This window comes from Melampsora larici-populina (genome assembly GCF_000204055.1).
Source record: "Melampsora larici-populina 98AG31 unplaced genomic scaffold MELLAscaffold_32, whole genome shotgun sequence".
NCBI classification, from domain to species: Eukaryota; Fungi; Basidiomycota; class Pucciniomycetes; order Pucciniales; family Melampsoraceae; genus Melampsora; species Melampsora laricis-populina.
This window is the reverse complement of record NW_006768796.1, coordinates 894,336-908,229: the sequence shown is the minus strand read 5'-3', so window position 1 is coordinate 908,229 and position 13,894 is coordinate 894,336. Positions and strand designations below refer to the sequence as shown.

Genomic DNA, 13,894 nt, shown 5'->3' with positions numbered 1-13,894 from the left:
GAGTTGGGTTCATAGATTTCAAGTTGCGCAAAAAAAGTCAAAGCAGAGGTGGTATTGATGGCTAATGTACGACTATGATATATGGTCAAAAAAGTTATAAAAAGGTCTAAGAAATCAAAGATAAACCAGAAGAAAAAGACGAAAAGAAAAGTTCAATAAAAGATAGTATTGCGTTGGGGTGTGATAAAAGGTGAAGACAAAAGAATCTCATGCTGGAATAGAACCACGAGTTCTTAAACTGTTCACTAGTTCCATCTTCTGATCTCTTAAATTAGTTTGTGTAGTATGATGTGTAGTTTTTAATTCTAATTTCGCTTTGGCTTTTTCTAAATCAAGTACAGCTTTTTCATGTTTAGCTTGAACAGAAAGTAATTTCTTATTCGTCTCTAAAAGAAAACGTCAAAATCAAAAGAAAGAGAGTTAATGAAAGATGTTTTTGACTTCAAAAAAACTTTGAGGGAGACAAAAAAACTTACTGAATTCTTTTGCTACGGCTTTATCTAGAACTTTCTTAGCTTTAACTTCTTCTTTAGCTGCTTTTTGTTCAGCTTTAGTAGCATGACTTCCATCTTTGATTGCATTCTTGATTTTCTTCTCTTCGGCTTTTGCTTCCTTTATTAATACTTTATTGTAAGCTTTCTCGTTCTTTAGAGCTGCTTTAGAAGCTGGACTTTGAGGTTCCATAGGTGATGTCTATGAAATATGTAAGGGTTTTCTATCAGTCAAAGCGAAGAGATGTGTATAGAGTTTGATGGACTTATTGCTTACGGGTGCTGGTATGTTATTAGCAGGGACGACGATGGTGGGTGTTGATGGATTGGGGGTTGCAGACATCTTGGCGTGAAAATTGTGAATTCAAGAAAGGATTTAGTGGGATTTGTTTTAAAACGTTTGAGGGAATGCAACAAGGGTAATAAATATAGTGTGTTTAACGTATCATGGGGAGATTTGAGGTCACTAGTACTTCCCTTTTTGAGGAGTTTGTTCCTCTTAGGGCAAGATTGGTGAAATTTCTCCCAGGTCACCAGAAATGGTTTCATGATGTCAGAAACAGTCAAAGCCATCTATCGATGGCTATTGAGATCTTTTTGTTTTCGGTCAAATTGATTGTGTAAAATTAAAATCAGACCAGGCTTTGACGTCTCGGTTTTCCATTCAAAATCGACAATTTCAATGCATTAAAGCTTCTTTGAGCTTTCAAAACCCATGAGAGATTTCAGGAGATTTCCTTTTGCAACCAAACTGGTTCATTCTCACAATTCAAACTCGGCAGAATGAGTGATCTAGAGCTGAATAAACGTCTTGAAGCTTGCGTGTATGCAGGTGGAATACTGAATTGGATGTCGAAGATTGTGTGACTGATCCAAGTTAAAGAACAGTCTTGGGTCTTTGATGCGCTTCGATTCTAGAAGTCGGCACTGGGCAGACATGCTGAAAGGCGATCATGGAACCATCAATACAACCAGCCATGCATTGCATAATCCATCAAGGTTATGATATGTAAATGGCGTGCTGTTCTCTAACCAACGTCGGACTGGTGACAAATTGCAACATGTGGCGCCAGATGAGATGAAAGGGAAAAGCTTTTTTGTTTTGCAATGGAAGCGCTTGAAGCTCTCCTTCGAAGGCCTCGAGCCGCAATCCGAGTACGAGTTGAGCGGTCACAAAATTGGTGATACCGTTTGGTTTCTGTAGCGGCGGTGAGGGCTTCCTCTGGCTTCCTTCTGTCTTCACTGACACACACACTGTTAATGTCGGTCGAAGAGACTTCTTACCACGAATTACTAACTAGTCACGTGACCCGGTCCGTGACTGCGCAAGTACTCGTCCAAATTTCGTTTTCTCATTCTCCTTACTTTTTCGTCACACTCGATCCACCTTCTTCACGCGATACCGGTCGATATGGAGGTCGACGACGTTTCGGACACGGGCCAGAAGGAGCAGGGTGTTCCGAAGAACACTGCCCCAACTCGCGACGCGTCTAACGCGTTTATCAATCCTTGTGGGCCTCAAGAAAAGGCCAAACCGACCGAACCCCCAACCCCTCTCGTCTTCGACAAAGCTTGCCTTCGTCAAGGACTCTCTCAATCCCCATCGATCCAGTCATCCGACCTGGGAAACTTCGCCAAGAAACGTTCCAGGTTGGATACCCCGGGCATCATTGCGATGGACCAAGCGTCCGAGTTAACGGGGAGTCCTAGGACGAACCGAATGCAGGACCTTTTCCCAGGAGGAGCCGAATCCCGATCTCTCAAGGAGATGGTGGGCAAACTCCTGGAAGTAATCAAAGCTGGCTTTCCACTTGCTAACAAGTCGAAGAAAGCGCAAAAGATATCGGTCGATGTCGAGACCGCGGCGGATATCCTAGTCTTAACAGGAGCCGTCTACGACAAAGTCATGTATGATGACGCTCGGCGTAACTTCACGACTCCAGCAGCCCTTGCTGGAGCCGAGTCAAAGAGCCGACCTATAATATTCAAAGGGAAAGCTACAGATGATACGTTAGCAGCCCTCACCGAACAGATGGCCTACCTAACTTCAGCAGTAGAAAATCTACAACCAAAACAACAACAAAAAAAGGGACCAACCGCCCCCTCATATGCACTCGCAGCGTCCAAACACGCACCACAAACCACGTCAGATAGCCAGAAGGCCAATCAGGCCAAAACCCAAAAAACGCAAAAGTCGGCTCCAAAAGCCAAACCCACCAACATCATATCGCTAGTCCATATACCGGGGTCTGAGATCTCGCACCCAGGACTGTCAAACGCCAAACTAATACAGGAAATTAACCTGGCATTCAGGGCTTATCAGATCAAGCTCAAACCGGAGGATGAAGCATCCATTGAAGTCAAGAGCGTAAGACGCCACCCGTCAAATGATATTGACATGTACTTTGAAACGGCTTCTATTGCCGGAAAAGTCAAAGAATTGCCCCGGACATGGATTCAAGGTTTCTCGAAATCCTTGAAGATGAAGGAAGAGCGCCACGAGATTATAGTCAACGGTATCTCAACCACATTTGATCCAAAGGTAGAAGATCATGTTGAGGAACTACAAATATGTAACGGGGAGCTTCTCAAAGACATGCTTTTTGTACGATGGCTTAACCCAAAGATTTTAGATGACCCAAGTAAGAGACACTCGTCCATCTTGATAGGGTTGAAGAACGAAGAACAGGTTCAGAAATGCATAACCAATAAGATTTGGCACGGGCAAGGCAAACACCTCACGTTTAGAAGTGGCCCACCTCCGCGCCGATGCTACAACTGCCAAAAGGTAGGTCACACGGCGCCTTCGTGCCCGTTGGATCCTCTTTGCCCTTTTTGTGGTGATAAACACCACTCACACAACTGCCCTGAGAAAGGTAAAACAGAAATGAAATGCACGGCATGTGCCAGGAAAAAGGTAAAACTTGAACCCTTAACAAACCTTAAGGCTTTCTTTGCATCCAACCCAAGAGACATCATCCATCATCCGTTCAGCCCAAGCTGCCCCACCAGAATTGCAGCTAACCTCCCGCCTTTCAACCCAAGTGGATCTCCAAAGATCGTAATCGTAGAAAACAATGACATGAATATAAGTCAATGTTAGAACAACGGTTACAAAAAATTTTAAACGAACAAGACACATCTTCAATTCTACAAGTGAATTGTCACCGCTCACCGCATGTTATGCACTCACTCTTTAACCATGATATCACTAATAAGTTTTCTATTTTAGCGCTTCAAGAACCTCATGTGAACAAAATTGATTACCTCCCATCAAACCAGACAAACTGGATCCTCATTAGCCCAACACCAGCAGCAAGAAATGAGGAATCCCGACCGAGATCCTGCCTATACATTCGTAAGGATCTCGAAGTGGCCATCAATCCAATCTTCTCTACCTCACGTGACATAACGACATGCAAATTAACTATTAACGACTTTTCAATCCTCATTTCAAATGTATATAACGAACCGCTGACTTTCAAAGGCTTTGATGCCTGGGACAAACTGATGTCCGACCTCCCCCTTACCATCCAGCTTCTGCCCACAATAGTGGTTACAGATGCGAACCTCCACTCACCCGCATGGAACCCATCTTACAGTGACACATACGACAAGAAAGCTGAGGATCTTATTGATCTAATGTCGAAATGGGATCTCCGGCTGCGCTCACCAGCAGGCGAACCGACATATGGTCTAAGCTCAACGACGACCAGAGGCACAACGATCGACCTAGTTTGGGTCAATGAACAACTAGATGAGGTAATCCGGGCATGTTTCATTGATAATGAAGACATAACCAATCACCTCTCCGACCACCAATCCCTCATCACCTCTTTCAAAACAAAGTCTCCAACAAGCCCAACAACCACTCAGAAAACGTCCCGACAAAAAAACTGGAATAAGGTCGAAACACCTACTATGCTTACGGAACTAACAAATACCTTACCCAAAATGACAAGACTCACAACGCAGGACGAAATCGATGCCTTTGACAGAGCCTTGAGATCTGCAATTACCACCGCACTCGACAATAACTCGCCGAATAAGGCTCCTCCAGGCAAACACAAACCCTGGTGGAGACCAGAAATCCTCGATCCCCTCAGAAAGACCGCACAAAAACTACACCGGCAATTCAAATCAAACAAAACAGAAGAGAACAAGATTCTATATCAAAAAGCAAGAAACACCTTCAATAAAAAAGTCGAGAAAATGAAAGAAGACAGTTGGAAGACCTACCTTTCAACCCTCACTCATGACACTCTTTTCCAAGCGAAGAGATTTGCCTCAGGACGCAAGCCATCAGCATTGGTCAACACTCTAATATCTAAAGAAGGTAATGTTTGTAACACTAATGCTGAGAAAGCCAATCTCCTTTTTCAGACGACCTGTGTTGCCACAGCACCCTGCAGAATAGCGGAACCCGACATCATACAATTCCCCCTTGACACCAAAACTCGCCCAACAGATCCCACGATGCCAGATTTCTTCGCCTACTTGACAGAAGAGAATATCAAATCGGTTGTCATGAGCGTACCACCACTCAAAGCGCCTGGAGCAGATCGCCTTCAGAATTGGGTATGGAAACGAGTATGGCATAAAGTCAAAAACCACGTAAGAAGTCTCTTTCTGCAAGTCACAGAAACCGGTCTCATCCCCCAGGACTGGAAGAAAGCACGTACAATCATGATCCCGAAGCCGGGAAAACCAGACTACACGGCTGCATTGGCGTACCGTCCAATCGTACTCCTGCTCACCCTAAGTAAGATTTACGAAAAGATACTCACGAAACACTTATCAGAACAAGTGGAACACAAACGACTTCTCCATGAAGGTCATTATGGAGGAAGACCCAACAAATCCGGACACAAAGCATTGACACATCTGGTTTCTTGGATTTGCAAAGAATGGACCAAAGGACATATAGTAGGTGCTCTTTTTGCTGATGTCAAGTCCGCGTTTCCGTCCGTCCACCACCCCAGACTGCTATCCATCCTCGAGAAGAAGGGTTTCAACAGCCAGACTATCAACCTATTACACGGATTCCTAAGTAATCGACAGACCACACTTTCCTTTAACGGATTCGAATCGGAACCGTTTGATCTCACCCACGGGCTCCCGCAAGGATCACCCCTCTCACCTCTTCTATATCTCCTGTACAACAACGGCTTACTCGAAATCACAGACAAGATCGAAACCGCCACAGCGTTAGGTTTCATTGATGATGTAGTGTTACTCACCACAGCACGAGACAAGCACCAACTACAATCGCAGATGCAGACACTTGCATTTAGACAAAACGAATGGGCCAAAGATCACGGAGCGATCTTTGACATCAAAAAGACCTTCTGGGTTGTATTTAATCCAAAAGAAACTGACGACCCTCCAACTATCAACTTCTTCGACAGGAAGAACATATTACCAGAGAGGAAGGCTAAGTGGCTCGGCATAGAGATTGATGATAAACTAACCTTCTCTCAACATAGAAACTCGGTCCTCACCAAGGGACAACAGCGCGCCGGCTTTCTCACAACTCTGTCTAAGTCAGAATGGGGAATTTCTCCAAAACTCATGAACATCTTAATCACCACGACCATTCATACTGCGCTGGATTATGGGGTAGCAGCGTGGCTCCCATTCGAACCACCCGAATACTTCACCAAGCAACTAAGTACAATCGACCACATGTGCGCGAGAGCAGCTCTAGGAGCACTATCAACCACGCCTACCATTTTTCTAATACACGACTCGAACCTCACACCCCCGAAGATAAGACTGCAGGGTAAAATCATGAATTTCATGGCAAATGCATTAACAAAACCGTCTTATTCACCAATTTTTAGCTTCGTTAAACAAGCTCAAAATTCGAATCCAAAAAGTCATCACAACCCCTTCCATCGATTTTTTCAGCACCCGGTCAGTAAGGAGCTGGAGGAATTTATACAACAGATCCCTTTAGATCCGACAGACATCTTAACCCGACCTTCAAATTATACAACAATTATCCAAGAGTCCAAGAGCCTAGCAAAGAGAGAGGCCAACAACCTCACTGCAACTCTGGAACATGTAATTATTTTTACTGATGGCTCTCGTATCCCCAAATGCACCACAGCAGCCGCTGCGTGGTGTAAAAACACTAACAAGTCAGTGTCTAAACATTTAGGTACAGCACGAACCCACGGTATATACCAAGCGGAATACCGGGGAGTCCAAATGGGGCTCACAATGGCATTACACACCGCATCACCTCACACACGTCGAACATCCATCCTCCTCGACAACCAAAGCGTCATCAAAGACCTACGTTGAAACAAACTCCCAATCACAACATTAGACGACAGAAAAGAAACATACAAATTAATGATGTACTTACACAGGTCCTTCCCCAATATGCGCATAGTAATCCGATGGTGTCCAGGTCACGCAGGTGTACATGGAAACGAAGTCGTCGACAAAATCGCCAACAAGAAAGCGAACACAAAGTTACCAAGCACTTTCAAAACAACCCCAAACGCAGCGAGTTTCATCACAGCCATTAAAGAATGGCGAACAAAAAACGCGGAGATCAAGAATCCAGACGACCTGAAAAGACTAGGACATAAACCTCAACAAAAGAAACACATGAAACAATTGAACAAACTCCAGAAACACTCGATTGCAGCAATCACTCAGCTAAGGTCAGGTCATATCCCATTAAACCATTATCTATGCAAATTTAACCAGACAGGAGACCCAAGCTGTGAATGCCAGGAAGGTGTTGAAACCGTAGAACACTTTCTCTTCACATGCACAAAATACGACAAAGAACGCCAACAACTTGAACAAGTCATCAAAGAGCTCGAACTCCCACTCAACACATCCATTCTCAACAAACCGGCGGCTTTCAAAGCGATAGCCGCATATTGCAACAGCACATGGCGATTGAAAAATCGTTGGTGCTGGGCAAAGATCTCAGAAGAAGACCTGCCAACAAACAGGCAACCCCCTAGAGATTAAATTCTTGAAACATCCATTTCCTTTCACCACATCCTTTAGCGCCACACATTGTTTAAAAACATCATCATAATGTAGACTAGTTGAAACAGCCAACAGCAACCTTTCCCCTGACACAGCCAGAGGGGTTTTACCGGTGCTGGAAAATATGCAGTGTCTAATAGCCTTACGGCTCTAATGACACTTAAAAAAAAAAAAAAAAAAAAAAACACTGTTAATGTCAACCAATAGAAACCTCAGACACCAAAAGACTTACACAATTTGAGCGGAGCGGGGAAGGTCAAAAGAAATGCTTCATACACCACTCTGTGTTTCCGATAAGGGGCTGCGTGATACCCATCCCCGTATATCAACCACTCGCTTATATATCATTCGGCTCCGCCTGTTGTCTCCACCTCATTTCTCTCACCTCTCAGCAAATCGTGTTATCCAGCCTGATGTTGTATTACATACATGTTGATGCTTGTTACAAAAATTAAACTGACTCGCTCGATTGTCATTCTTTAGGTCATCATCACGCTCGGGTTTCCACTCAGCTTCTCCGCGATGCAAAACATGGTCGACAATAGCCGTTTTACGTGCTGAAAGCGCAGACCAAAAATTCAAAGGAAAATCGACATATATGGCCACAACTAGCTTCTCCACCTTCCAAAACACGACAATGTCCACAGTTGAAAGCAATCGTGATCTGAATCTGCATAAGGCGATGCTAGCATACGCAGTATCATGTTCCAGAACCTGATGACCGGGAAGAGTCGGACAGACATTGACCCAGGCAGTCATCAACGGATATAAAAGTGGCCTACTTTGATGATGATTTGCCATCCAATCCAATCATCTCATCGAGTGATTTGTCTAACCTGCACACTTGTCTGGGTATGTTTCTCGCCAATTTTTTTCAGCCAATTTTGGAGATATTGTTTATAAACAGACTGAGCTCATACTTTATGGTCCCTTTCTTTGCCCTTTTGACAGGTTTATACACTATCCGTTTTTGCCCGCACACACAATTTCTCAAACCCTGTTGCTCTAGCATTCTGGTGAGTTTTGAGATAATTAACCTAAACTTTGCCACAATATTACATTACTAAGCCTTGCTCAACCAATTAGAAATCTCATCATGAATCTCAGCATCATTGCCACCATCTTTGTGATCTTTGTATCAGTCAATCAATCTTTTGGTGCCATGATCCATTTGGTGAGAGCAAGTTTCAAGACTTGCTAATTTGTGGGCTTAATCATATATGTAACTTTAACATATATACCATCCTGACTATCTCCCAATTTGTGTCTTTCACTGGGAGACAGCCGGTTTTTGGGATGGCGGCCGCAGGCCGGTCTGGTTTGCGTGAGGCGGAAACATCTTTCTATCTCATGCAAAACCCAGGACCGTCCCACAAGCACGCTGGGTGGGTGGGTGGTATTTGAAAAGGTTAAATATATAATTTTCGTAAATTGTATTTAAACTTAGAGTTCCTGAAGACTGGTGTACGTTGATCAGGCGTGGGAGAGAACTTGAGAGAGAAATTTTCCTTGGCTCGGTTCTGGGAAATTTTTCCTCAACTCGCGTTGTTCTCTCTATAAGCATTTATGCTGATGTCTGAATCAATGTTACTCTCAGTCATGGAACTCTGCGCCAAGTCGTACCTTGGTTGGCGCCACCAATCCATTTGGTGAGAGCAAGTTTCAAGACTTGCTAATTTGTGGGCTTAATCATATATGTAACTTTAACATATATACCATCCTGACTATCTCCCAATTTGTGTCTTTCACTGGGAGACAGCCGGTTTTTGGGATGGCGGCCGCAGGCCGGTCTGGTTTGCGTGAGGCGGAAAAATCTTTCTATCTCACGCAAAACCCAGGACCGTTTGCCAAGCACGTGCACTATGGGGGCTCTTGGGGGGGCTCGGCACCACCCACTTTGACGGGAACTCGGCGAGGCTCGGCATGTCGAGGAGTCCCAAAGCTCGCAGGGGGCACGGCATACAAGGTTCGTATTTCTTCTGCTTCTCACAACTTGATCTATACACTTCTGTCTGTATTAGCTACTGAGCAAACTTTAACTCCTGTCTGGCTTCGTAATTGAACTACCCGTCTGGCTCAGGCTTCTTGGTGATAGTCCCTTATTGTACTGGGAAGTTTCCGTCTTGAACTTTAATCCGCTTGTTCACTTCTGGACCTGGTCGATCACTTGTCGACCAACCTTCCTCGTATTATTTTTCTGTTGAATTTTGGTCATGTCTCAGCTCATCAGACTCTATGATAGGGACTGCAACGTGATGTGTGCACCTACCATCGTTTCCGTCTCTATTCCTTTGGTCTATTGCCCAAAGCAAGTTTTTGGCTTCAGACAACTCTTCCTTGCTATACTCCCTTAGGTATACGTCTACTGCGCTCGAAAGCCATCTTCCCTGTTTCATGATTCGTTCCTTCTCCCATCCCAGGTTCCACCTGAGTGACGCTCCTCCGATGCGAAAGGAGTGACCCGTCCAATCTCCGACTTTGACGCTGGCCTTCCCCCATAGACTTTCCAATCCTTCAATGAACACTTTCCTCGTTAGAGGTTTCCTCGAACCTCCCGAACTGTACCCGAATAGTACTTCATCGTCTCTCAGATTCTTGTTCCTGTCTAGAACACGCTCTAATGCAGCTACGGGGTCGAGTATGGATCTTTGAGATGCGATACGGATGGTTTGAGATTCACCGGGCCTCGCGGTTTTTGCTCGCCACAAGGTTAATACCGCCACTTTCTTTTCCCCGCTACCTTCGAAAGACACATCTCCTTTAATCAACATCCCATCTTTCCTCTTGGTTCTAGTTAGCTCCCCGATCCTCATCATGCCCCAGAAGGCTACCAGGGCAGTCGTCGCGATCACTTCTTCCAACTCCGATCTACCTCCTAGTTTGCATACTAGACCGATTAGTTCTTGAGTCTGGATCGGTTGTTTCACTGCGTTTGGCTCTGTCTTGCCTTCGACGTCTCCGTCCAGCTTCTTTCGTTCTTCTGCTCGCTCCGTTGCTCGTATCAAAGCTTTTATCATTTTTTGATTTAGGTCAGGGGGTTCTAGTTTGGTCGCCATTTGCCATGCGGTTAGTCCAGCAAGATACTTCTCAATTGTCTTAGCTTTCACTGTCCTTTTGGCTGACGTCTCTTTCTTTATGTTTGATTCGCCGGCCCATACGATAAATCCGTAGATGTCGTTCGCTTGTACCGGTATGGCTGACTTCCAGTCTCTCCCATCTTCCTCTATGTATTCTTTAAATTTTGATACCGCACTCGTGTATCCTTGCATGATTGAATCTGCCCAGGACCCTCCGACCATGTGTCTCGCTATGCTTTTCGTTTTCTCGTCGGCAATCTCATCTTCTATCTGCGCGAAACTAGGTCTGCCTGTCATACTGGATGTGGTCGTCTGGTTTGGTCTGGCTTCTCGGAGGTTATATATTTCTTGGTTACTTGGCAGGGCTGGACAGTCGAACGTTGGATCTTTCGATGTAGTCCTTCAGGTCTTCTGGTACGTCTATTTGTAATCGATCTGAGTCGTAGTTCCGGACTCTAATTCCTCTCGATAGCTTGTCTGCGTCGTTTTCTAACGATGTAACCCTCTTTTCCTCTAGGTCGCAGTCTAATATAGCCAGTCTCCGTTGTATCAACCTCCACTCGTTATTTACTGCGACGTGTTTCGATTTGAGGTTTCGTACCGCCCCCTCGGTTGTCGTGTTGTCGGTCAGGAACAGGAAACGTTTCCCTCGCACGTCGGTCAGTTGGACCATCATCTCGAGCCCCAGACGTACCGCCACCGTCTCGGCCCAGGCGATGTCGCGTTTCACTCCGAGCGCGTCTTTCTGGTCCCAACCGTCTTTGAGCTTCCACTGGGCCCAGCGGTTACCTATCATAACACCTATTCCGTGGTTGGACGCTGCGTCACCCACCCAACCCATGTTGATCGACTCTTTCTTGGGAAGCAGCTTCAGGTTAGTGAATTCTTGTAGTACCCTCTTCCATTCCCACAGATCATCTAGCACCTCCTTTGGCATGTTTCTTGGAGCTCTCTTTTCTTTCCACCTCGCCATCCAGTGGTCAATGTTTGTACAAAAACATCTCATCTGTGGCAATATGTTTGTTAGGTGAGATAGCCTTCCTCTCAACTTTTCTACCTCTTTGAATGTGTGCGGCCCGTTCTTCGTAATTGCCTCATCTACCTGTTGTTTTCGCGCTTCCAACTTTTCTTCTGGCAGTCTCACTGACTTGTCGCGCCCATTCCAGATAAAGCCAATATATTTTTGTTCGGTGGCAAATTCCGCGTATTTGCCTTTGTTAGTTTTTACGCCCAGCTCCGCGCTCAGCTTTACGACATCTTCCATTGTTGTGCTGTTGCCGCTGTCAACACTTTTTACAAAGAGATTATCGTCGACCCACCGGAAGACGATGTTGAAGCCGAAGTGTAAACACATTATATCCTTCCATGCGTTGGCGGGGCCTCCAAAGCTTCCGCACCCCGCTACTCCTCCAAAGGATACTCGTGTGTCAAGGATTATCGAGCCGTCGTCTGTTCTTATCATTAGATATTTCCACTGACTGGGATGGGTAGGGATTTGGCGGTAAGCCTTCTCCCAATCGAAGATACCCAGGAGCAACTCTCCCTTCGAATTTGCAAAGAATAGGGCGACTTTTGCAAAGTCGTCCCAAGTTGTCTTGAACTTGTCTTTATCCACAAACGAGTTTACTGATGGCAGGTCGTTGTTGTATTTAGGAAATGACAGATTGTTGATTATACGCTTAGTGCCGTCGCCGTTTGTTACCACGCCCATCGGACTGGTTCTGAAGAATGCCACCTTCCTTAGGGTCTCTTCCTCTGTGAAAGGCCCTCTCATCTGGCCGGCTGTTAGTTCCTTCTGCAACTTCTCCCGAATGATCTTGTTTGCTTCCTTCGATCTATCATGGTTCATCGGGGAGTAGAAGCGTATGTTTCTTAGGACGTTGTGGTGATCAATTTATGGGATCAATTAAAAAATTCACAATTACCAGTTTACCAGTTTATTAGCAGGATTCAGCAGGAAAGAAAATTCGAAATGGAGGTTTTTGATCAATTGAAGCTCTTGTAGGCTTATGTATTGGTCATTAGGTCAACATTACATTATTTTATTTCACATTATATATTAAGATCATTATAGTTTACTTACAAATTTATTACAAAAAGAAAGAAAGAAAAACATAAGAAAAATTCGAAATTATAGGTATAAAGGTTGGAAAATGGTTTTTAGGTTAGTAAAAATACAGTTATGGGTATTATGAGGTTAGAATATGAAAGAACAACATTATATGATACTATGAAAATTTTAATCTTCAAGGTTGATAAGTAGAAACAGAAGTTATTAGGAAGAAAGCACTTTTTCGAAGTTGGTAAACAAGAGGTACACGTGTAGTTTGGTTGTGTAATAGTGGTAGTGATGGAATTTAAGGTTGCCAAGAGGATTTTCCGGGATTTTTAAGGCTATAGATGATGATGTAATATTACATGAGCAAGAAAGGCTTAGTAGTAGCTGTGAAAAGTGAAGAAAATGGGTGAAATTCGTGGAAAATGGAGGTTTTCAGCTAATTACATATGTCAAATGACGTCAGAATAGGTTGGTAGATGGCTCATTCAACGCAGAAGAGTGGATTACATAATGTACAAACTTTAAATCATTAGTAACGGAGGTGTGTGTAAAAAGTTATAAGGCAAATAAAGAATTGGTGTGAATCTCGAATTTACAGTCACAAGTCATATGTAACACTAAAAACCTTAACTTCACAACTCAATATCTTACTCATCACTCATCAGAAGTAGGTCATGTAGGTGTCAGAAATGATCAGTAACACGTGGACTACAAGATGCACTTTAGTAATCAAAAATTGGAGCACATCTGAAAAAATTCGTAATCTCAAAAATTGGTTTTCAGCTAGTTTACAAGAAAAAAATCACCTGTATTCATCATAAGAAGTGCTGTACATCATATTATTGCGTCATTGATCACTTTTAGCTGTGAAAATTACATCATTTATTAGTAACAAAACCATTACATTGCGTCATCATAGGGTTTTTAGGGAATTTTGGGCGGATTTGATTGGTTTTGAGGCTGTTGACCATTGTAAAAGTTCTAGTACATTGTTATATATACTTTGAGAGGGTTTTGGGACTGTTGTTCCCCCTTTTTTTTTTTTTCTTTATCATTTACGCCATTATTATTTTGTTTATCATCATAAACTTATTTTAATAGTACCTGTTCACTTAAATACGCCCTTTATTACAGTTATAAAGAGAAATTTACTTTAGTTTTATAGTCATAAAGACTTATTGGGAATAATATCAATCAGATATTGCTTATTTTTTTTCAGTTATCAATTGGGAATAACACTATAGCAGTGT

The 13,894-nt window shown here is 43.7% G+C and overlaps 3 protein-coding genes across 3 annotated transcripts; 2 read left to right on the top strand and 1 right to left on the bottom strand.

Moving 5' to 3' along the window:
* Positions 1-32: 32 nt before the first annotated feature.
* MELLADRAFT_78452 (uncharacterized protein) lies at positions 33-834 on the bottom strand (the record flags this gene model as incomplete). Its single annotated transcript, XM_007412681.1, has 3 exons — positions 33-386; positions 477-693; positions 769-834. The coding sequence occupies 3 exons, from the start codon at positions 832-834 to the stop codon at positions 208-210; spliced, it is 462 nt and encodes a 153-aa protein (XP_007412743.1).
* Positions 835-1,902: 1,068 nt separating this feature from the next.
* MELLADRAFT_108877 (uncharacterized protein) lies at positions 1,903-2,837 on the top strand (the record flags this gene model as incomplete). Its single annotated transcript, XM_007412706.1, has 2 exons — positions 1,903-2,724; positions 2,805-2,837. The coding sequence occupies 2 exons, from the start codon at positions 1,903-1,905 to the stop codon at positions 2,835-2,837; spliced, it is 855 nt and encodes a 284-aa protein (XP_007412768.1).
* A 5,767-nt stretch (positions 2,838-8,604) lies between these two features.
* On the top strand, positions 8,605-8,709 carry MELLADRAFT_124508 (uncharacterized protein; the record flags this gene model as incomplete). Its single annotated transcript, XM_007412707.1, has 1 exon — positions 8,605-8,709. The coding sequence occupies one exon, from the start codon at positions 8,605-8,607 to the stop codon at positions 8,707-8,709; it is 105 nt and encodes a 34-aa protein (XP_007412769.1).
* Between the last annotated feature and the right edge of the window lie 5,185 nt (positions 8,710-13,894).